Source organism: Podarcis pityusensis, assembly GCF_964106645.2.
Source record: "Podarcis pityusensis genome assembly, chromosome: 17".
NCBI classification, from domain to species: Eukaryota; Metazoa; Chordata; class Lepidosauria; order Squamata; family Lacertidae; genus Podarcis; species Podarcis pityusensis.
This window is the reverse complement of record NC_138042.1, coordinates 41,682,153-41,706,060: the sequence shown is the minus strand read 5'-3', so window position 1 is coordinate 41,706,060 and position 23,908 is coordinate 41,682,153. Positions and strand designations below refer to the sequence as shown.

At 44.4% G+C, this 23,908-nt stretch overlaps 2 protein-coding genes across 3 annotated transcripts; one reads left to right on the top strand and one right to left on the bottom strand.

The window, feature by feature from the left end:
* Positions 1-549: 549 nt before the first annotated feature.
* On the bottom strand, positions 550-12,003 carry RABL3 (RAB, member of RAS oncogene family like 3). The gene is made up of 8 exons (XM_080987252.1): positions 11,870-12,003; positions 9,015-9,106; positions 7,330-7,459; positions 6,238-6,352; positions 5,834-5,984; positions 3,990-4,061; positions 2,243-2,281; positions 550-1,321 (listed from the first exon to the last, which is right to left on the bottom strand). Exons 1-8 carry the CDS (start codon positions 11,913-11,915, stop codon positions 1,256-1,258), a joined length of 711 nt encoding a protein of 236 aa, XP_080843378.1. The 5' UTR covers positions 11,916-12,003; the 3' UTR covers positions 550-1,255.
* A 138-nt stretch (positions 12,004-12,141) lies between these two features.
* GTF2E1 (general transcription factor IIE subunit 1) lies at positions 12,142-23,695 on the top strand. 2 transcript variants are annotated; one of them, XM_080987411.1, is made up of 6 exons: positions 12,157-12,247; positions 13,076-13,327; positions 14,171-14,625; positions 15,357-15,558; positions 17,738-17,979; positions 21,685-23,695. In XM_080987411.1, the coding sequence occupies exons 3-6, from the start codon at positions 14,178-14,180 to the stop codon at positions 22,113-22,115; spliced, it is 1,323 nt and encodes a 440-aa protein (XP_080843537.1). In that variant the 5' UTR covers positions 12,157-12,247; positions 13,076-13,327; positions 14,171-14,177; the 3' UTR covers positions 22,116-23,695. The 2 variants fall into 2 exon arrangements, with proteins under 2 accessions (XP_080843538.1, XP_080843537.1); XM_080987412.1 differs by lacking the exon at positions 13,076-13,327 and having other exon boundaries at positions 12,142-12,247.
* The last annotated feature ends 213 nt before the right edge of the window (positions 23,696-23,908 follow it).

Sequence of the window (23,908 nt, the reverse complement as noted above, 5' to 3'; positions counted from 1 at the left end):
AAACAAATAGACTTTTTCCCTGCATCCCTGTATGATGAAGAAGTCTTGCTGCGTGGAGGGAGAAACCTGCTTTATGTAGACATGGGCTCTGATAGGGACTTCTCCATGGTGCAGTGCTGCAGGAAAAAATGGGGTCTGCGTGCTTTGCTGACCCCGGGTTTTTCCACCTACATCACTACACAACAAAGAAATTGTGCCTCCCACAGGAAAAGGGAAAATTATTATTTAGAAAAAGCAGTTCCTTGCAAAAGGGGTTCTTTCACCTCTGCTCCCTGTGAGCGCATGCTGAGCATGGGTTAAATTCTACCCAGTTTTGCTGCATGCAAGTCCCAGGGGGAGGAGTGTTTACCCAAGGATACTTGCCAGTGCAAAAGATACACAAAGCATGTCATGGCTGAAAAGAGTTTCTGATGGACAGTGACTGGATTTAATAGGGCATTCAGACCTATTTCTCAACCTTCCCAGACATATGCTCTAAGTATTCGAGTCCTGTGCATATGAGTATCTAGTGTTCTTTGCTTAAATGCAAAAACTCAATTAAATATCCACCAGGTTTTTAATTTTTTATTATTGTGCTTAGCAACATCATTTATTTTCAATGTCGGCTTTCCAAATCTCTTCCCGTTTCCCTCGCTTATTTTTTACACAACTCGTTACAGCTCATAGATATTTTGGGTAGGGGGTCCCTTAGCAACAGGATGAAATCAACGCCATAGCATCAGCAAGAGTATTGTTCAGTAAGCTGGAATGCTGATGTTTTCATTGCTTATAAGCCTTTGATTCTTAAATTATTTTTCCAAATCCACCTCAGCGCAACCATTCTGCTAGGGGTGGAAGCACAGGTTCATAAAACTTTCAGAACACAGAAAAAACATGGGTTTGCATTCAACCAAGTCATGCTCAGAGGAGACCCCTTGGAAATAAATAAACTTAACTTGTTCATTGACTTCAGTGGGCCTACTCTGGGTAGCACTTGGATAGATATAACCCCATTTTATGGGGCAGCATATTCCATGATGCTGTTGCCTATCCAGTGAAATCATTGCACTCTGTCCAAAAGATCTCGGATTCTTTCCAGAGGTCTGGAAAGAGATCCTTCTGCATATGTTCAGAAGCACTTGAAGTGGAGCAGTCTTGGCGATTTATGTGCTCCAAAACTTGATTTTGTTAGCAAAAGTATCTGTTGTGGTAACAGGAATGTTGCAGTAAAAGCGTTATGGTTCTTTTTCCATAGTCTCTAGTTGGCAAGTGGTGGTCAGTCGTAGTGAAGATTCTTTACAAAGCCGCCTCCAAATCTTTTCCTCTCTGGGAAGCTAGGAATCTGTTAGACAAAAAACCTTACATTAGAATTGGTTTTTACCAGTCCTTTTCAACCAGTGTGCCGTGAATGATGGTCAGGGGTGCCGCAGGCAACAATGGCCCCTGTCCCTCTTCTGATCCCTTCTTGCATCTCTGCCCCCCATGGACTTGCAAGGCTGTTTGTTGCAGCAACTCTGGCTTCCAGCTCTGCAGGCAAATGGTGCCTCTGGGAGGCTCCTCTCTTGGGGCGGGGGGGGGGAGGGCAACCCAGAGGCATGAGGCAGTAGCAGCGGCTGCCCGGAGGACTCCCAAGTAGAGGGGAGAGGAGAGGAGGTTGAGGGAACACTTCATAAAGGAGGGTGTTCAAAAAGGGGTGAGGGGTTGCTGGTGCTGCAGGCAAGGGGTGACATAAGGGGTGCCGCAGAAAGAATGTAGTTGGTCAAGGGAGCTGTGGACTCAAAATGGCTGAAAATCTCTGGATATACAATATTGGCAGAAGTACCTGGCATTGCCCGGGAATTTTTAGAAACAAAAAAATACTGCCTTTTGCAATTTCAGAACCACTTGAAGCCTCCATCGTGTTGAGGTATTTCAATTGCTTTTGTTTGATGTGTTCAATGCAAACAGCTGAAAATCTGTAAATTTTGATAATAACCCTGATTTGCAATGGGGGTTGAATAATTCTGACTGCAACTCTATGATGACATAACTACCATTACCAGACATTACCTTCTGTGTACATTTTGAGACATACCTACTTGCTTTCCTTCCTAGCTCTTTGCTGAGGAGATTAAAAATTAAGCAAAGCAGAGGATTTATCTCATTGGTGAGTTTTGCAATGACTTGGATTACATCAGTGCTTGCCCTTTTGACATCTCTTCCTATTTCCCCCCCTTTGCCAAAGCTTTCAAAATTTTAACTGTTAAGGAGGGAGCACACATACCTGGTTACCATCTCGTAAGTAGTACCTCTTCTCTATGACCTGAAACAAAAATAAAAAGGGAAGAGTGAGTGTTGTGCATTGGTTTATACAACAGATTTTGTGGCAGCCCAATTGGTTTAAATAAGGATGTTTCCATATGGTGCCATTGCCCAGCCTGGCTGAGAGTAATTAAATTCACACAGCATTGCAGCTGAAGCTGGTTACAATCTATGGCAAAGGCTGAAAGAGCATGGTACTTTTTTCTTAAAAAAAAGAAAGACTTTTAAACACAGGCAGTAGAAGGACTTCTCAATGAGAAGGTATTTTTCTCCCTCCAAAAGATTGCCCTGGATTTTTTCTGGGGCATTCTGGGAAGAACTGTAGAGAAAAATCCGGTTTGATGCTGAAGTCAGGATATCTGTATTAACTTTGCAGCCTCAACAGCGTAAGCCAGCACACTGCCTCAAGAGGCTTGGGCCAAGAGGAGAAACAAATCTAAGGACTCCTGCATTCTTGCAGTGGTTGGGGAGAGTTGGCTTCCGTGGGGTGTTGGCGAGGGAATGGAGAGTTGGACTTCCTCCACCATCTGCTGGCTCCTGCTTCCTCTGGCAAGACCACTGCCATCCAGCCAACCTGAAGGGAGAGGCGCTGTTCTTTTTTTATATAACTTTTATGAAATTTTATGTTTTACAATTTAAAATACTCATGTTAACATCCTTAAAATATCAATGACTGCCCTTCTTCTCTTTCCATAGTTCATTTTGCATATCCCATATTTTACAAAAACTAAACCATTCAGTCTTCCATTATTGCATCCATCCAACTTATTTACGCTGTTGAATTTATCTTAATGCTGCCAGCGTTTTCACATGTACACAATTTCCCCCCATATATTCAATAAACATTTCCCGATCTTCTATAAACGTATGTTCTTCTTGTTCTCTTATTCTATACGTTAAGTCTGCAAGCTGCACATATTCCATCAGCTTAAGTTGCCATTCTTCTTTGGTTGGGACCTTGCTCATTTTCCATTTTGGGGCTAATGAAACACGGGCCGCAGTAGTAGCATACATAAATACGGTAAGTTTAAGTGAAGTCTGCTGCAACTGGATTTCTTATGAACAATGCCAATCCTGAATGTACGGGATTTGTGACCATTATGCTCATTTGCCTTCAGTAGCAGTAAAGCTCAGCTGAATGAAATGCCTCTTTGGGAATCCTGCAATGTGTTGTAAATTTTTACTCTGCTAACTATATATTGGAATCTGCTCTGGATCAATACTGAGTAGAATTTCAATGACACCTCATTGCCTTCTATATACAGCTGTTGCATAGTCAGACAGACAGAAAAATCTCAGAGCCTTAATTTAAAACCCAGAAATGGGCTGAATCAGAAATGGGTGACTTCTTGCCTGTAGCCTTCTTCTGCATTATGAAAAGTACTTCCTGTATGTTCCTGCTCTGCTGTTCTCTTATCCTGCATTATTTCCTGGCGCTACCTGAACTCTTCATCTCCAGTCTTGTTAATCTGCCTATTTATCACCTGTCCAGTGTGCCTGAACTGCTCTCACAGAATACAGCTCTCCCTGACCACAAATTTTTAGGTCTTCACCAGGTTGTCTCAGCCTGGCCTGCTCAGTTACTGGAATCTGTTCAAGCAGCTGCAAAGGAAATTCAGTGACCTATGCAATTCACATCAGGTTACTCACTTTCTATGCTGCAAAAATGAAAAAGCAATAGATATGCAGTACCTAACTGAAAGACTCACCTTGTCAAAGAATCTACTAAGCTTCACAGCGTTGGAGGAGCCTGCAGCCAGGTAGCGAGGGTTGGTGCAGTCCTGAAAACATCAACAGGTAACTTTCTCTTGAGAGTCATTGAAACCACAATCCTTAACAAGCACATGAGTTCAGACTGCAAGACATAATCCTGTGCTCAGTAGGGCTGGGAGATATATTGTCCAAAACAGGTTTGAAGTCCATATTGTGATCATGATTTCAAAATGTTTGACCTGGCTGTACACACACACACACACACACACATATATATAGTGTGTGTGTGTGTGTGTGTGTTATGCAAAAATCACAACGTGGGGAAAACCGTGAAGCCAGCCAGTGCCTCTACATAGCTCCATCCTTATTGCAGACATCATGATATATCAGTATATCACGATGTTTAGCTGGTGATATATCACGATGCTGAAAACCAAATATCGCCAACCCTAGGGCTCAAACTGAAGCCATAGCTGTGTATTAGAGTCAGTTCACACAAGGGAATTTTTTTATGTGGACAATCAGTTTCACGTAGAAAGACAGGAATCAACCAGTCGTGCCCAAGCTTGGTAGCCAACAATTATTTCTATTAGCCACTGAGAATATAACAGAAATGTCCTTGACCACCTGAAGAATGCTGCTCACTTTCCACTGACCAAATGAAGCCTGTCTTGCCACTTACACACAAAATTAATTAAAAGATCAAGTAACATCTTTTCTCCACAAGTTCATGCCCTTGAGCATCTATCTCCTGAATGAGGTAACTGTGCCCCTGAAGGACCAGGTGCGCAGCCTGGGAGTCAATTTGGACTCACAGCTGTCCATGGAGGCACAAGTCAATTCTGTGTCCAGGGCAGCTGTCTACCAGCTCCATCTGGAACGCAGGCGGAGACCCTACCTGCCCGCAGACTGTCATGCCACTGGTGCATGCTCTACTTATCTCCTGCTGGGATTACTCAATGTGCTCTATGTGGGGCTACCTTAGAAGGTGACCTGGAAACTACAATTAATCCAGAATGCGGCAGCTAGACTGGTGACTGGGAGAGGCTGCTGAGACCATATAACACCGGTCTTGAAGACCTACACTGGCTCCCAGTACGTTTCCGAGCACAATTCAAAGTGTTGGTGCTGACCTCTAAAGCCCTAAATGGCCTCGGTCCAGTATATCTGAAGGAGCGTCTCCACCCCCATCATTCTTCCCGGACACTGAGGTCCACCTCCGAGGGCCTTCTGGCGGTTCCCTCACTGCGAGAAGTGAGGTTACAGGGAACAAGGCCGAGGGCTTTCTGGGTAGTGGCGCCCACCCTGTGGAACGCCCTCCCAGCAGATGTCAAAGAAACAAACAACTATCTGACTTTTAGAAAACATCTGAAGGCAACCCTGTTTGGGGAAGTTTTTAATGTTTGATGCACTCCACCTCATTTGTGCCTGAGTACAGCCTAACAGAAATTTGTTTTCAGTAACAGGCTAAAAGTGTTTCCCCCACAGGATAAATCTACTCTAGGTTTTTCTGACAGTCTAATGTAGTTGCTGTAATGGAACCTCTCTCCTGGCCTCCACCTCCTGCTGCAACCAATGCTGTGAATAATTAGGCTGCCACTATTAAAACTGACAGAGATGCAGACTGATTATCATTCTTTAACAATAGCAAATTCTCTGAATTATTTAAAGTATGCAACGCATACTATTCTGGTTAACTCTGTAACGTTTGTGTAAATGATTTGAAGATTGCATAAACACAATAAATCTGATTTGGGAAAAAAGTATTAATGCCCTTTTTCATATACATATATATAAAATCTTAATCCAAATTGACAAAAATAAGGTACAAAATACCAACCAGATTAATTTCTTCTGCACTGAAATCCTCAGCAAGGAAAGCAGTTCTGGTCAAGACGTCACTGCGTTTCACTTCTGGGATCTGGTCCAGCTTGGTCCCTATGACAAGCAGCGGAATCTGGTTATCAGCAAACTGCTCACGGTCATAGTCCCTACACAAGAAAAAGAGGATGCGTGTGTCAGTAAACGATATTTTCCACTGGTCATTAAATACACTAACATTAACTGGGAGGGAAACAGCAGCAGATGTAGAACGTTTGTTCATATGTGGTGGACTTGTAAAAGGGTAAAAGAGTATTGGGAAATACTCTTCAACACACATTTTGGAAAAGGGGAGAGACACTCTCAACTTATCTCATCCCTCCATCACATCTGCCATGATTGTCAGGTCCTCTGCACACTCACCCATTGGTCACCAGCACTCCTGATGGAGCCACATCTCTGTTGAGAGCTTCCAAAGACCACCGATACAGGTTCTGGGAGGACTTCTTGTTGGTTAAGTCATGTACTAAAATTATGCCTAAATAAGTACAAGGCCATTCATAAATACAATGACTTCTTCCAAACACTGTCTAAATTATGTTGAAAGACATTGCAGGGTGAGAACACAAGGCAAGGTTGAAAGAACCGCAGAACTAGTTTCACATACCCAAGGTAGTTTGGGTCTTTTTGTTTCCTGTACAGCACCCTATGCAATTTGCTTTTGAAATCAAAGGGAATCTCCAATTTACTGCCCTTGATTATTCTCTTTTCTATTGTTCCAAGTCCTCTCCTACAGGAAAACTGGGGTTACATGCTTCCCTCACATCATTCATTATGGACTACCTCTCAGAATTCCCTTTGATCAATGCAGGAATTTTGAAAGTCATTTTATTTAAGAGATGTTGCAACTTATGGAGATAAATCTTATAGCACCCCTTTCTATCCCCAGCCAGATAGTTTCAATAGAACATTGCTACACATGTTGAGGACTCTAGTCCCTAAACAGGAAAGACAATACATGTTAACTATTTAATATATCCTTATAAGTGTTCTTCTCCTTCAGAGTTGGTGTTGCACGTTTGGTTCTTTCCAACCATACAACTCCATGAACACAAATTATAAAAGGATCAGAGCTCCAAAGGGCCTTGTGCTTTTAATCCCCAGTCTCTCAGTATGTGTGGCGTTGTATGCACTGTGGCAGAGGGTTGCCACAAATTTAATCTGTTTGCAAGCTTGTGTCTACCAGGTTACAAACAGGCAGCATGAACACCTTTACACCCAGAAAATGATTTCAGAAAGCAATTTTAAGCAGATTTGCCAGAATGTACATGTATATGGTATCTACAAAAGTAAAAAAAATTCTTATCTAAATTCAGCCAAGTAAAGAACCCTGCTGTGATATCAGAAACTCTCCCTTGCAGTACTTCTGGAATAGGTTCTGCATGAACCAAGGTAACAGGTGTTCTCATAGAATGAAAGTAATAGGAAACAGATCTTAAAACCTGCATACATTACCGTTAACTGAGTTGTAGAACACAACACGTGTGCTTTTTACGCTACTGGCACTGCCCACTGAACCACCAACATCCCATAATTCAATATAATAAGTCTTCTCTTCTGGGGTTCCTTCTTTGTAGTCATGAATCTGAAAATGAAAAACCAAGAGTGCCATGTATGAAGAACAAGGAAATACAGATTTCTACTTGAAGGCATATGGTTTGGTTACAAACCATCAATCTATTGTTGTGCCTTTTGTAATGGTTTTGTCCATAAAAATAAATATAAGATTCGTTTTCGTATTATCCTAACAACTACTTTATATAGGGCCATTAGCATGCATAGCACTTTGCTGCTCCTCCAAAGGCCTTCATGAAAAGGGTGGGTTTTGGAGAGGGGTTTAAGAGCATGAGAACTGACATGCTGGATCAAAATCCATCTGGTCTGACATTCAGCTTCCACTAGCAGCTAGCTGCCAAAAGCTCAAGAACCAGGGGCATGATGATGACAGCTGTCCTCTCTTTTGGCTCCAGCATTTGGTACCAAGATGCAAACTGACGCTTCACATGTAAATTCCATTTAATTTTCCTGCCAAATAGCTGTTGATAGGCACCCCCATGACTTTTTCTAATCCTTAAAAAAAATCATTTGAGGGGAAGGAGGCACTCGATCCATAGATCATGTGCTTGCTCCCATGGTTGCTTCTTCTAACATTTCTAGAGGACATAAGCGAGGAACTACTATAGGATCAGTTGAAAAAGCTGCAAGTTATCAGTATATTTCGTCCCGTTCCTAGTCATCCAGATGTCTTCATTAATGGTCCAGTGGTTCCCAATTGGTGGTCCTTGTAACCCCCCACTGAGAGGCTCCATGGCACCATTCTCCTAACAAAACTACCACAGAGATCTCAAACTTTTCAAAAGTAGGGGGTCTATGGCTTGGCTGTTAAAAAACACAGGACCCAAAGTATTTAGCTAATTGGGAACCACTGTATTAGACAAAATATGTGAGGGAACACATCATGGAGGGAATAGCACAGAGGAGAACAAACTATTCCCCAACCACTTCTATGAATACAGCCAGTGCAGTCTGTCAAAGGCAAGTTGATCTGCTCAGGGCTGTTCAATCTCCTGCAAGGGCAAGCATGCGGTCTGCCAAAATTTGGTGATTTGATGTATCAAAAGCTGCTGCAAGGCCACACCAGTTCAACTGGGTAATGTTACCTCAGCCTTCTGTTTAACAAATTGCCTGGCTGGTATCCATAGGTGACCAGGAATTCCTTGCAAACATGTGACCAGGCTGGCAAAGAAGAGACAACTCTTTCCATTCCTTCTCCACCAGTCAACTTAGCAGCTGGCAGCGATTAGGGGAGACTTCCTTTCCTCTGTCGCCAACACAAAACCATGGTCTACTAGCTTTTCAGCAGTTTAGAAAAAAAATGGTGCGCCCGTAGCTTTTGTGGGCTTATTTACAAATCTGCATTACTTTATCTACACCAGAGGCTGGATTGAAAACAGATCAACCTACTAATGTTTGCCTGCTTCAGAACTAAGATTTCGTGCTCCCTACTGCAATAGCCTATTGTCTTACAATTCCCTTTGCAACCTGATCATATGTTTCTACTTTGTCAATAAGCCTTCAGAATTTCCCTCGTCTTTGAAGTGAAATACCACCAAACAATAGAAATTTATAATTCCACCTACTCGGACATCAACGGAGCAGCCTACTGTCCAAGACGGGTTTCCCAACATCTGATTGTGACATAAGAGGTGAACAAGAGATGACTTCCCCACACCTGCAAAAAAAGGCAACTGCAAACTAAGCCTTCATAGCAAGTGAAACATCACTGCCTTTCTTGTAAATTTTCTGTGTAGTTTAAATTATGGAGGAACAAGCAGATTTTGAAACTCCTAGTAGGATAGCCCTTAGAGCAGCCTTCCCCAACCCTGGGTCTCCAGACGTCCTGTACCTTTCATACCTTTTACCTGCAGGGTGAGGACTAGAGATGGGAAGGCCTTGGGGGGGGGGACCAGAAAAATTGGGGGGAAAGGCAGGTTTTTTCCAAATGGAAAAAAAATGTCTTTGGAAAAATACCTGGTTTATTTCCACATTTCCCCGGTTCTTTCCCAGGCCTTCCCATCTCTAGTGAGGACCAAAGGAGGGTGATGTGTCCCCCACCAGAGGTACTACCCCTCTCCCTAACACCCATTAAAGGTAAAGGACCCCTGAGAGTTAAGTCCAGTTGCGAATGACTCTGAGATTGTGGCGCTCGTCTCGCTTTACTGGCCGAGGGCAGCCGACGTTTGTCTGCAGACAGTTTTCCCAGGTCATGTGGCCAGCAGGACTAAGCCGCTTCTGGAGAAGCAGAGCAGTGCACAGAAACGCCGTTTACCTTCCTACCTGAGTGGTACCAATAATAATAATAACTTATTATTTATACCCCGGTCATTTGGCTGAGTTTCCCCAGCCACTTTGGGCGGCTCCCAATCGAGTGTTAAAAACAACACAGCATTAAATATTAAAAACTTCCCTAAACAGGGCTGCCTTCAGATGTCTTTTAAAGATAAGATAGCTGCTTATTTCCTTCACATCTGAAGGGAGGGTGTTCCACAGGGCGGGCGCCACTACCGAGAAGGCCCTCTGTCTGGTTATTAATCTACTTGCACTGCGTGCTTTCAAATTACAGTGGTACCTCGGGTTAAGTACTTCATTCGTTCCAGAGATCCGTTCTTAGCCTGAAACTATTCTTAACCTGAAGCACCACTGTAGCTAATGGGGCCTCCCGTTGCCGGAGCCCAATTTCTGTTCTCATCCTGAAGCAAAGTTCTTAACCCGAGGTAATATTTCTGGGTTAGCGGAGCCTGTAACCTGAAGCATATTTAACCTGAAGCATATGTAACCCGAGGTACCACTGTATTGCGCTTCTTAATGCATGCCAGCCTTCCTTTTGGATCGTGTTAGCGAACATCATCTACCTGAATACAGTGGTACCTTGGATTAAGTACTTAATTCGTTCTGGAGGTCTGTTGTTAACCTGAAACTATTCTTAACCTGAAGCACCACTTTAGCTAATGGGGCCTCCTGCTGCTGCTGCGCCGCCAGAGCACGATTTCTGTTCTCATCCTGAAGCAAAGTTCTTAACCCGAGGTGCTATTTCTGGGTTAGCGGAGTTTGTAACCTCAAGCGTCTGTAACTTGAGGTACCACTGTACTAGGTTGGCAGGAGCTGGGACAGAGCAACGGGAGCTCACCCTGTTGTGGGGATTTGAACCGCTGACCTTTCGATCAGAAAGCCCTAGGCTCAGTGGTTTAGACCACAGGGCCACCCGCGTCCCTACACCCATGTAACACCCATTAAAAAGGTAAAGGGATCCCTGATCATTAGGTCCAGTCGTGGCCGACTCTGGGGTTGCGGCGCTCATCTCACTTTACTGGCTGAGGAAGCCGGCGTACAGCTTCCGGGTCATGTGGCCAGCAGGACTAAGCCGCTTCTGGTGAACCAGAGCAGCGCATGGAAACGCCGTTTACCTTCCCGCTGGAGCGGTACCTATTTATCTACTTGCACTTGACGTGCTTTCGAACTGCTAGGTTGGCAGGAGCAGGGACCGAGCAATGGGAGCTCACCCCGTCGCAGGGATTCAAACTGCCGACCTTCTGATCGGCAAGCCCTAGGCTCTGTGGTTTAACCCACAGCGCCACCCACGTCCCTAATACCCATTACATCTATATTATTATGAATTATTACTATTATTATTATATACAGTGGTACCTTGGGTTAACAACTTAATTCATTCTGGAGGTCTGTTCTTAACCTGAAACTGTTCTTAACCTGAAGACCACTTTAGCTAATGGGGCCTCCCGCTGCACGATTTCTGTTCTCATCCTGAAGCAAAGTTCTTAACCCGAGGTACTATTTCTGGGTTAGCGGAGTCTGTAACCTGAAGCATCTAACCTGAGGTACCACTGTACTCTCCTTTTCCTACTCATTTTGAAATACTGCCCCTCAATGGGGCCAAACTTACATGCACAAAACTTTTAGGGGTCTGCGTCCCCACAGAAAAAAAGCACTGAATAATTCCCAAAATACAACACCATGTATTGCAGCAGCAAATACAGTGGTACTTCTGGTAATGTACTTAATTCGTTCTGGAGGTCTGTTCTTAACCTGAAACTGTTCTTAACCTGAAGCACCACTTTAGCTAATGGGGCCTCCTGCCGCTGCACCACCGGAGCACAATTTCTGTTCTCAACCTGAAGCAAAGTTCTTAACCCGAAGCACTATTTGTGGGTTAGCGAAGTCTGTCACCTGAAGCGTATGGAACCCGAGGTGCCACTGTATTATGAATTATTACTATTATTAATAGTAACACCCGTTACATCTATATTATTATTATGAATTATTACTATTACCATTATTATTATTATATACCCCCCGAGTGCTGGCAAGTCCCTTCCTCTCCCCCCCGCAGCCTGAAGTCCGCTCTGCGGCTTTTCTTTCCCTCTTCTCCTGGCTGCCTGCCTGCCTGGACCTCACCTGTCCTCCCCCCCCCCCCGCTCACCTGAATCCCCCAAGACCAGCACCTTCACCCTCTCCAAAGCCGCCATCGCCCCTGCTCCGAGTGAGTGACGCGCCCGCCAGCCAATAGCAGCTCCCGCCTCCCGCCGTCCGTTACGCTCTCCGAGGTAGGAAAGCCCGTCGCCCTTCGTCTCTTTCTCCCCATTGGCTGGCAGCTGCGCCGCTCGCCCCACCCCACCCCAGCTTTCGCGCTCGTCATTGGCTCTCGGGAAGCCGCGCGTCACGGAGTGACCGTTGCCTTACCTTTCGCCGGCGTCGCGCGGCAGTGACGTACTGCGCCGGCGACGGCCTCGCTCGCCCGCTTGGTGCGGCCTGGCGGCGGCGGCGACAAAGAGACTGGCGTGTCCGGGGCTCCTCGCAGGTCAGTCGAAGCGGCCCTCGGAGCGGGGAGGGGGAGGCCGAATCCCCGTAAGCCTCCCCCCACCCCGGCGCACGTTTATGACGTCCCACACACCCATTCTGCCCCCTCAGCCTCCGGGTTGCCCTTAGCAGCGGGAACATCCCTTGGTACCCTAGCCGGACAAGAGATGGGGAGGCCTGGGGGAAAACCCGGGAAAATGGGGGGGGACCAGGATTTTTACGGGGGGGGGACTGGCTTTCCACCCAATTTTTCCAGGCCTTCCTATCAACCCCGGCCGGCTCTCAACAGAAGACCAGAAACACGACAAAACTTCAAACATTAAAAACTTCCCTAAACAGTTGCCAGTGTTTTTGGTGAGGTCTTCTGCTTTCTCCACATGAAATTTAAAATCTCAAATGAAAGGTGGAGAAATAGTGAAGAGTATGCAGTAGAAGTAAATAATAAAAATTATATCAGATTCCCGTACAGTGGTACCTCGGGTTACAGATGCTTCAGGTTACAGACGCTTCAGGTTACAGACTCTGCTAACCCAGAAATAGTGCTTCAGGTTAAGAACTTTGCTTCAGGATGAGAACAGAAATCGGGTTCCGGCGGCGCAGCAACAGCAGGAGGCCCCATTAGCTAAAGTGGTGCTTCAGGTTAAGAACAGTTTCAGGTTAAGAACAGACCTTCAGAATGAATTAAGTACTTAACCCGAGGTACCACTGTATCTAATTTTGTGCCTGTTCAAGTAGAAACGGAGGGATTCCCCCACCCCGCAACTGATGAGTAAGCCCATAGAAAATAGAAAGCCCGAGTATAAACTTGTTGAACTTTATACTTTATTAGCCACTATATGAGGGGAATGGGGAAAAGATGAAGATTTATCGAAAGAAAATCAGAAGAAGATGGTTTGAAAGCCAGAGGAGTGTGGTATGATCAACAATCCCCTGGAAGTTTGGTAAAAGGGCAGAGAAGATGATGATTTGTCCAGGAGAAGATCCATGAATACCATAGTGAGAGCACTTCTAATGAAAACTAGATTGAAGAGGATCAAAGAGAATTGAATAACAAGCAGGAAAGGCAGTGTAGCTAGAAGAGGTGGGTATGACTGGAAAAATGTGGTTCAGCTGAGTAATGAGGAGATGTGGCTTATGGTAAAAAAAAAATAGATCAACTTTGTTCTCAAGTATGGAGGCAGGAAATACAGAGAGACAGATGAGATTCATATTACATGTTATTCTACAAGATTGAAAGATCTGGATGGGAGGAGTGGTTAAGGAAGGGTTGAGAAGTAGAAAACAGGACTCCAAACTAGAAATAAGTGATGGAGTAACATAGCCTTGAATATATGTGGATAACTCCATCTGCCCACAAAGCCAGTAAAACAAGATTAACTTGAATGGATTAACTTGAATAGGCTGTTGCTTATTTAGATAATTGGGCATTGCTGGCACTACTTGTTACTAAAAGGCAGTTTCAACTTAATTTGATCGCATAGCCAAATTAAGGCTGCTTACCTAGGAGGAAGTCCCATTGAACTCACTTGGGCTGAGAAGACAACTACAGAGTTGCATTGTAAGCCTGCAGATATTTCTGCCTTTTCATCTTAAAATCAAAAATTTCTGCAGATAAGGCAAAATTGCACCTAACTTTATCTTTGGTGGGTGGAATATCCTTGAACATCCAGCACAAAGAAGCATAATTCAAAAACACTGGCCCCATTACAGGTAGTATAATTGTTTTTGAGATTTCATTTCTTGGTACGGATTTAAAACCCATCTGTGTTGACTGGCGGTGTTGTATCTACCATTTTATGGTAAACCCAGTGCAACGACAGTGGCAGTACTGTTGCTAACTGGTAAGGGGTACACATAGTTGTGGTAATCAAAATTATTGGGCCACGGAGCTCATTTTTATAATTTCCTTCTATTGTGTTTGCAGACTTGATATGACAGACCCAGATGTTCTCACGGAAGTCCCAGCTGCTCTGAAGCGCCTTGCCAAGTATGTAGTACGTGGCTTCTATGGCACTGAACATTCTTTGGCCCTGGACATTCTAATTCGGAATCCATGTGTGAAAGAGGAGGACATGTTGGAATTGCTGAAGTTTGATCGGAAGCAGCTCCGAGCTGTTCTCAACACTTTGAAAGGGGACAAGTTCATCAAATGCAGGATGAGAGTGGAGACAGCCTCAGATGGCAAGACCACCCGGCACAACTTCTATTTCATCAACTACCGTCTGCTGGTCAATGTTGTGAAGTATAAACTAGACCACATGAGGAGGAGGATTGAGACAGATGAAAGAGATTCCACCAACCGAGCCTCCTTCAGATGCCCGATTTGCTTTAGCACCTTCACAGATTTAGAGGCAAACCAGTTGTTTGATCCCATGACAGGTAAGGTACAAGCATTCAGTTCATAAGGAACCCAACTGGGTTGGACAAATTCTTGGTGCCTTATCTGAGCAGGTTGAAGCTAATGTGGGAACAAACTACCTAACTTGGTTAGTCCATGTGATTGATCCATGTTAACAGATCATTACCCTGGTGGTGGGGATATGTGGCTCGGAAACATGGAAGCATCTTACAGGCTTCATGTTGCCTATGTCTGGCTAAAGGAGATGAAAAAGCCTTCTGGAATTAAGTCTTAAATGCATCTTGGTGGAACGCTCTGCCTCATGAGACCAGGGCCCTGCAGGATCTGATTTCTTTCCGCAGGGCCTGTAAGACAGAGTTGTTCCGCCCGCCCTTTGGCTTGGAGCCAATTTGATTCCCTCCCTCTCTTTCTTTTTTCTTTTCCTTCTCCTCCTGCGATGAGGCTACATTTTAATATTTTAATGTTTCATTATTTTAATGTTGTATTTTAATTTTGTTTTTAAGTTGTAATCATTCAACTTGTTTTTATTATTGCTTGTTAGCCGCCCTGAGCCCGGCCTTGCCTGGGGAGGGCGGGGTATAAATAAAAATTATTATTATTATTATTATTATTATTATTATTATTATCATTCCAATATCATTGTGCTTTTTCCTTTTGGTATTCTGAGGGAAATCTTTTTAATAATAAATTATTCTACTTAAAATGCTACTTAGTTGTATCTCTCTTACTTCATAGCAGCTTCTCTTCTTAGGACTTTTTCGCTGCACCTTTTGTGAGACTGAAGTGGAGGAAGATGAATCGGCAATGCCCAAAAAGGATGCACGGACGCTTGTGGCACGGTTTAACGAACAGATAGAACCTATCTACGCACTCCTCCGCGAGACTGAGGATGTTAACCTAGCCTACGAATTACTTGAACCTGAGCCTATGGAGATTCTCGCGCTGAAACAGAGGTGGGCTTGGGGTACTGAACCTTCTGCACCTGGTACTGGTGTGTTGATATTCAAACATCCTTTTGGTGTTGGATATGTTAGGACTGGTCATGTGGCCCAGTCTTCCTTTGCACAACCTGTTGTGAGAAGAATCAGGATGCATTTAGTCTGCAGCTAAGGGGAAAGAAGACAGACCGCTAAAGAAGTAGAACTCTGTAGTGTGGCACGTAAGGATTAGTTGCTTAGCAATATGTATTCCCAATTACTTTGTTATGACACTGGGATTGCTTAAGCTCCTACAGTGAGACCACAACAGTCAAATTCCTATGGGTAGCTAATTTTTTAAGCGAAGCCTTAAGTTAGGGTGGCTAACCTTTTTTTTTTTTAGCTTGAGAGCAGCATTTACCCTTCACCAACCCTCCAGGGGAAAGTATGGCCTCCTCACACCCACAATATATTGCACACGACCCTCACCGTTCTCAGAAGATCAGCTGATCAGCAGATTGCTTCCTCTCTGTTCATCATTCTGGTGACTAAGGGGTGGAAAATTCCCATTCCCACTGCGCTGCTAAACTCCACCCACCCCAGTTCTGCCTACCTTATTTGTTTAGTTATTTCTGTTTCCACCACCCATGTCGGTGAGGCCTTGGGGAGTGAGAAGAAAATGGGGGGGGGGGTTGGTTGGATCAGGCCCCTGAACTGAAGCTTAGTCACCCTGCCCTAAGTGTTTGAAACTAGACTCTTCAGGAAAAAAGAACAACAAAAATGTAACACTTGCTTTAACAATACAGCTGATATAAAGGTGTCCATAATCCAATAACTTGTTCCAAGAAGAGGTGCTAACCATTCGTCTTCTAATGTTACAATTTTTCTCAAGACACTTATGCCCATTTGATTTATATATAATAACTGCAACTATATTATGGCCCAATTCTTAGTTAAAAGTTCAGAATCCTGTTGGAAGATGATACTGTCCACTTGTTACAGATTACATTGCTGATATATTAAATTAGGGCTTATCCCTACACATGACGCAAGACTAGGTGATAGAAGCCTGAGGTGATAAAATGGATTGTACCAGGCCTAATGTCCCACCCATGCGCATGTAACAAACCCCAAACTGCCTGAAGGTTTAAGAAACAAAACCCAAATACATCAGAAGATAGGTACTAGCCCAGACTGCTCCTTGGCTGTACCAATTTATACTCAGAGGTAAATTAGTTTAACGTATAGGAACTTACAGGAATCCTTCAGCTATAGTCTGAAGTGATACTGGCTGTTATATCACCTCAGAACTCTTCCACCTCTCTCTGCTATGTGTGTTTAGAACAGACTTTTATTTAGACAATATATGCGTATCCCTAATGGTTCCATTATCTGTCTTTATACGGTGGCGCTCCTCTTCATAATCCAACATTAATAAACATATAGTGATACTTATATCCCCCAGTTGAAATTTCTAGAAATTCCTGAGATAAAGACACTGCTGCGAAATCTGCATGGTTTATGGGATCATTCTATTTATTTAATTACATTGATTAATCACCCCGCAAAGCAATGTTCTGAGAGCCACAAATCTAGTAAAACACCAAAATCACAGTGCAGAACTCTTATGAAACAAACAATCCACATCAGAGCAGAAGCTAAAAAATTTTTTAACCGTAATCACACCTTCTAATAACAGAGCCACAATTTTTTCCTTGTAGATCGAAAATGTAGAAAATGTAGAATGCTGTAAGTGTGATTTAACAGGTCAGTTTATTTAAATGAGTGAAAATACCTGTGTTAGCAAAGTGTTGTGTTTTATAGACTGGGATGCGAATGGCGCTGTGGTCTAAACCACTGAGCCTATTGGGCTTGCCGATCAGGTCAGCGGTTCAAATCCCCACGACGGGGTGTCCCAGCTCCTGCCAACCTGGCAGTTCAAAAGCACGCCCATGCAAGTAGATAAATAGGTACCACTGTGGCGGGAAGGTAAACTGTGTTTCTGTGCACTCTGGCTTCTGTCATGGTGTCCCGTTGGGCCAGAAGCAATTTAATCATGCTGGCTACATGACCTGGAAAGCTGATGTGGACAACCACTGACTCCCTCGGCCTGAAAGCAAGATGAGCACCACAACCCCATAGTCGCCTTTGACTGGACATAACTGTCCAGGGGTCCTTTACCTTTTTTTAACCTGTGTTTTATTATTGTCTACAGCAAGGAGCGGGCTGCCGGTGCTTTGGCAAACAGCAGTCTATCAAGTGGGCAGCACAGGGAGGCCTGGTCTACAAAGGGACCCTCGTATGAGGACTTGTATACCCAGAATGTCATCATCAGCATGGAGGACCAAGAGGATGTGCATCAGCCAGCTAAGGAAGGGAAGCCGCCTAGAGAGAGACCGGTTTGGCTGCGTGAGAGCACAGTGCAAGGGGCTTACGATCCTGATGAAGTGAAAGAAGGTAAGAAAGCTAAAAAGCAGTGATTCATGAACAGGTAACCTCAGTACTTGACTGCTGTAGCGCCCGTCATATGGGACTACCCTTGTGCGTGCTGGAAGCTCCACCTGGTGCAAGATGCTGCAACTAGACTCTTGATGGGAACAGACTCTCGCCAGTACATATCAATCCGTCAGTCCTATCAATCAAATCTTTATTACAGTCATAGACCAGCATAAGTAGGGGGGGTACGATCATTTAAAATCTGTAAAACGTTTTGGTTAAGCTAAAATTATTAAAAACAGATGGTATATATAAAAGACTATAGGAATCTAAAAGAAACTAAAAGAGTCTAAAAGAAGGGTTAGGAGCATTAAACGAATGTGAAAGTGCATAAAACATTATGACTACCAATTTACAAAGCACTCTGATATGGTAAAGGTAAAGGGACCCCTGACCATTAGGTCCAGTCATGACCGACTCGGGTTGTGGCGCTCATCTCGCTTTATTGGCCAAAGGAGCCAACATACAGCTTCCGGGTCATGTGGCCAGCAGGACTAAGCTGCCTCTGGCGAACCAGAGCAGCGCACGGAAACACCCTTTACCTTACCACCTTACCTATTTATCTACTCACACTTTGACGTGCTTTCGAACTGCTAGGTTGGCAGGAGCAGGGACCAAGCAATGGGAGCTCACCCCATCACAGGGATTCGAACCGCCAACCTTCTGATCAGCAAGTCCTAGGCTCTGTGGTTTAACCCACAGCGCCACCTGCGTCCCTCACTCTGATATGAGTGTTCATTAAATCTAGTTTTTGGTACTGGTCATCATCCGACAAATTTTGAACGCTGCTGTGCAGAACCTGGCAACACTGTATGTTATAGCAGGGCTGGTAAGCAGCAGGGAGGTATAGAATTGTCCTGTGAGCCCTGGATACTTAGGGAGTAGTGGGGAGATGAGGCTAATACGAATGTCTCTATAACATAGTGTCAGGGCTGCCTCAAGTCTCAGCTCACAAAAGACCAACGCCTTTCTTTTCTTATATACAAAAGTGTTTATTGCAGTTCATTGTTTGCTTCAGATCCGAGGCGCGCAGCCCTACGTCTGCTAGGCTTAGACCGCTGAAGTCCCTTCTGAATCTGTCCCTGCCCTGCACCAGTTTCAGAGGCTTGCGCTGCTCCACCTCTTTCTCTCTTTCCTTTTCCGCAGGGTCTTTCTGCCCACTGGGGTTTCGCCCCTCCTGGATTCCTCCGACGCGGAATCAGACTGCTCTTGCCCCCTCCTGCGGGCTTTGGGACCTGGCCCCTCCTCCGGGCTCCCTGTACTTCCGCGCGCCTCTACATTTGAACTTGGCGCGCGCCCCCAACCTCTAACTTTCCTTTTGACAGCTACGCTACTCCCTTCACTACTCCCCTCCCCTTCCGGGAGGGTGGCTTGCTCTGACCTCCCTCCTTTCTCTACTGCCGGAGCCGCCTCCCCTGATACACTGGAACCTCCACCCCCTTCGCTGCACTCTGGCGGGGAGGCTGGTCCTGACGCCCAGCTGCCACTTTGGGATCCCCCGCTGGCCCCCTGCTCCTGACAAGTCCCCCCTGGGGCTCCCCTGGCCTTGACCACCGGCGCCCCCTTCTGGGAATCCTCTGATTCGCTGGAAAGACTCATGGAATCTCTAGAGTCATTGTCATCCTCTTCCTCGCTGTCCTGGGATTCATCCCCATCGCTCTCCATCTCCTGCCTACCCTGTGCCTCTGTCCCTGAACCCCTGACACATAGGCACTGGAGAAGCACATGCTCTATTGTTTCTATTTGTCCAGAATTACAGGGGCATTGTGTCTCTGAGTAAGCAACGCCAGTACATAACCTCAGAGCTTAAAAGCTTGCACTGGCTGCCCATGTTATTGAGGCAGGTTTAATGCTCTCGTATTAATTTCCAAGGTCCTTAGCAACTTGGGTTCATGATATCTTAAGGAGCGCCTGATCCCTTATACCCCTGCCCGTTCATGGAGATCGTTGGAGAAATTAGCTGAATGGTTCAAAACTACTAGAAGCTGTGCCTTCACTGTTGTGGGCCCAAGTCTGTGGAACTCCCTCTCAATTGAGATTAGATAAGCAAACTCCTTACTGAACTGCAGGCACGTAACAAAGACTTCCTTATTTCAGCGGGCATTTTAATGTACACTTAGAAATTCTGAGTATTAAGCAATATATAAATATCTGAAATTTAAACAGATCTGGGAGAAATAAAGAAGTGAAAGTGCGTAATTCAGAATGGGGAAGTGTGTGCTCTACATATTTGTGCACATGCGGACACACTGTCTTAGTGCTTACTCCTGGTAAAGTAGCTGCCTTCTCAGAGATGTGTAAAAAGTGTGATTAGTTTACGCTCCTTAGAACATTTACACCAGGCATAGGCAAACTCGGCCCTCCAGATGTTTGGGTCTACAACTCCCATCATCCCAGACCACTGGTCCTGTTAGCTAGGGATAATGGGAGTTGTAGTCCCAAAACATTTGGAGGGCCAAGTTTGCCTATGCCTGATTTATACTGTTTGTTTTCTAACACTGAAGTCTCAGTGACAGATGCTCTGCCCCAGGTTGATTTTTAGAACTAAAGATTTTCGGAAGGTTGAGTTCCAGAAGGCTTAGTTCATTGCAGCAAAACTAACAATGTCTTGTGGGACATCTGTAGGACTTAAAATTGACATGATGCTTTCAGAAAGCTTGGAAGCAATTTATGCACATTATCTTACTGTAATTCTCACTACAACCATTTAAAGTAGCCTGGTACTATGATCCCTATATTTCCCATTGGGATGTGGGGTCAGACTGAGCAACTGGGTTGCATAAGGCTGACTGATTCATGATCAAGGTGAGATTCAAGGCACGATTTTCCTGATTTATAATGCAATCTCTTAGCTGCATTATACCAGCTTACCTTAGAAACCAAAATGTTGGTTGTGGCATTGCACTTCTTAGTGTAACCACACCTTTGTGGGGTTTAATCCATCCCCAGTTTCATAGGTTTACCACATTTCCTAACTGGGAATGGAAAGAGGACTGAAGATACCTCTTCCCTGCGGTGTTGTTCTTTCTACGTACAGAGAAATTTCTCATAGAAAAACATTCAGATATTCATCTTCCCACCCCCACCTTTGAAATTACATAGTGCAAGAAAAGGTACACCACTTTGCTCAGTTTATAGCAGGGGTCAGCAAGGCTTACCGGGCATGGGCCAGATCACTCCCACAGAGATCCTCTGTGGGCCAGACTGGCACAGCGCGATGCCGGAAATCACTTCGGCGCATGCCCAGACCCCGGAAATCACACCTGAGCCTCTTGGGCTTGCTGATCAAAAGGTCAGTGGTTCAAATCCCCGCAACAGAGTGAGCTCCCATTGCTCTGTCCCAGCTCCTGCCAACCTAGCAGTTCGAAAGCTTACCAGTGCAAGTAGATAAATAGGTACCGTTGTGGTGGGAAGGTAAACGGTGTTTCTGTTTGCTCTGGTTTCCATCACGGTGTCCTGTTGCACCAGAAGTGGATTAGTCTTACTGGCCCCATTACCCGGAAAGCTGTCTATGGACAAATGCCGGCTCCCTCGGCCTGAAAGCGAGATGAGCGCCGCAACCCCATAGTCGCCTTTGACTGGAATTCATCGTCCAGGGGTCCTTTACCTTTTACCTTTGGTATCGCAGCAGTAGCATGTAAAATTGCTTCCCTTGTTTTCTTGCAGGTGGTCAAGACACAGATATGTTACAGGAAGGGGAAGAGGGTCAGGCTGCCCTAGACAATAATGAGGAGGTGATGCAGGCTCTGCTCATCCACGAGAAGAAAACCCCCTCTGCCTCTGTAGCTGCCATGGGAGGTATCGCCCCATTATCTGCCACCAATGCCAGTGACTCTGAGAGCGAGACGAGCGAATCGGATGAGGACTCCCCTCCCCACGTCGCCCCGGCTGCAACAACACTCTATGGGCTGACAGAGGAAGATGATGATGATGAGTTTGAGGTGGTGACGGAAGACCCCACTGTCATGGTGGCGGGACGCCCATTTTATTATAGTCAAGTAACCCAACGACCTGAGCTGGTGGCCCAAATGACTCTGGAGGAGAAAGACCAGTACATAGCGATGGGCCAGCGGATGTTTGAGGACATGTTTGATTAGCTCCCTTCTGCTTGTGTGCAGCATTTATAGATGATAGTCACCTGGAAATTCTGGAACAGAGCAAAATACTGAATTATATTCCCATACATTCTGAGTTAATTCAATTGTTCTTTACATTTACACAGAAAATGCCACATGAGTAATCAGTCAGACTAAAGAGGCGGCCAGCCAAAGATGTATGAGAGTGTGAGAGCTTGGTGGGCAATCTGGATTCCCTTCCTCACATATTTGTGTACAGAGCTACCCTCTGACTGAAAGTTTCCAGAGCCATTCATTTCCATGTACTTAATAATTGTTTGCTTTTGATCTGGGAAATAGGAATGCCCTTTTGATTGCTTGCTTTCCTGTCCTGAAAGGGGGTTGTAGAAGGCATTGTATTGAGTTTCCTAGATTCTGAGTCAGTGATAGCATCTCCTCTGAAAATAATATCTAAAGATGGTTGCTTCAGAACTGCATATGATCTGCTTGTAACTACTTAATGCTCTGCATACTTAATATATGGGTATTTTTTATTTCTTACACCCAGACAAGCAGGATATATATTTTGTTCCCCATGTACCATTTTCTTATAGATCCTATCGTTTCTAAAATCGACCTATAGCTGCAGAGAACATATGTACAATCATGTTAATTAATGGATAGTAAGCCACCACGGTCGTTGAAATAGCTTTTTGGAGAAAGAGGCACACTGGAGACAAGGAGACATTTTGGTTATTGCTCACTAGGAAGAAGTTGTCACAGCCTCAAAGAGCATGGTGAATTTTACAGACTTGTAAAACTTGTCATTTTTGAAATTTATTTTCCAGGTCAGTGATTTTATTTCTTTGCTAACATGGGCGGATTCCTGGCTTTTCATGCAATCACTTCGCCTGCAGTGCTATAATTTTTAAATGAGTGGACTTGACTTCAAAATGTAAATTACCTTCAGTTCAGCCCCTACTTCCAGAAGTGCTCTTATATTTCCCATTGTATGTCATAATCTAAAGAAGGGCCAAAACTGTCAAAACATATTTTTCCCCATGCTGGATAGTCCATGTTGAATGAAAAACACTCTTCTCCATTCTTGGGCTCTGCCCAAAAAAGTGATTTTGCCTAAGTTAAGACTCGGGCTGGGGATATTTTAATTTGGCACAAACCCAAAAGGTTTTCTCGATTTTGAATGATTATGCAGAACTTTGTTGTGTGTCAGTATTTAGCACAGAACAGTCTATTTTATATATCCAGCAGTGCCTACACAAGCAAAGCTGATCTTGTAATGTTTTACGTTTTAAAAACATTTACAGCTTTTAAAAATCATTGTTTTTCTTATTTGGCATTATAGTAGAGCAGAGTGGTAAAAGGACTGTGTATTTTAAAACTTTAGCATCTGCCACACACGCTGTTTTAATTTACTGAAATGGTACATGTTATCAGTCCCTTAAAATGTAAAACCGTTGTATACTGACCCTCTATGTTTTGTTAGTCTGTGAAGTTTCTCTTAAGATTTTATCTTTGGAAATTTTGATAGGTAATAGACACACAATCTTTAAACTATGGTCTAAATTTTTATTCCCTCTTAAAATAAAAAGGCACAAACAACATGTTCCACTGAACAAATTAGAGCAGCTTGCTTTTTTCTTTTTTAGCTTAATGGGATAATACTTGTTGAAGAGTTCTTGTAATACCATGTTGCATGCAGACTTGCTAAGTAACGTGGCCTCGTTGCTGCTGGCTGGCTCATTTGCAGTATAGTGGGGAAATCCATCCAGATGGGCGGGGTTTTATTTATTTATTTATCTAATGGTGCCATGCCC

Excerpts from the sequence above, each read along its gene's own strand:
- GTF2E1 (XM_080987412.1), top strand. The coding sequence starts at position 14,178 with ATGACAGACCCAGATGTTCTCACGGAAGTCCCAGCTGCTCTGAAGCGC. Across the intron at positions 15,559-17,737 it reads ATTCTCGCGCTGAAACAGAG|CAAGGAGCGGGCTGCCGGTG; the intron begins GTGGGCTTGGGG and ends TATTGTCTACAG. Across the intron at positions 17,980-21,684 it reads TCCTGATGAAGTGAAAGAAG|GTGGTCAAGACACAGATATG; the intron begins GTAAGAAAGCTA and ends GTTTTCTTGCAG.
- RABL3 (XM_080987252.1), bottom strand. The coding sequence starts at position 11,915 with ATGGCGGCTTTGGAGAGGGTGAAGGTGCTGGTCTTGGGGGATTCAG. Across the intron at positions 4,062-5,833 it reads GTGCAGAAGAAATTAATCTG|GACTGCACCAACCCTCGCTA; the intron begins GTTGGTATTTTG and ends TGATGTTTTCAG. Across the intron at positions 1,322-2,242 it reads ACTTACGAGATGGTAACCAG|ATTCCTAGCTTCCCAGAGAG; the intron begins GTATGTGTGCTC and ends TTTGTCTAACAG.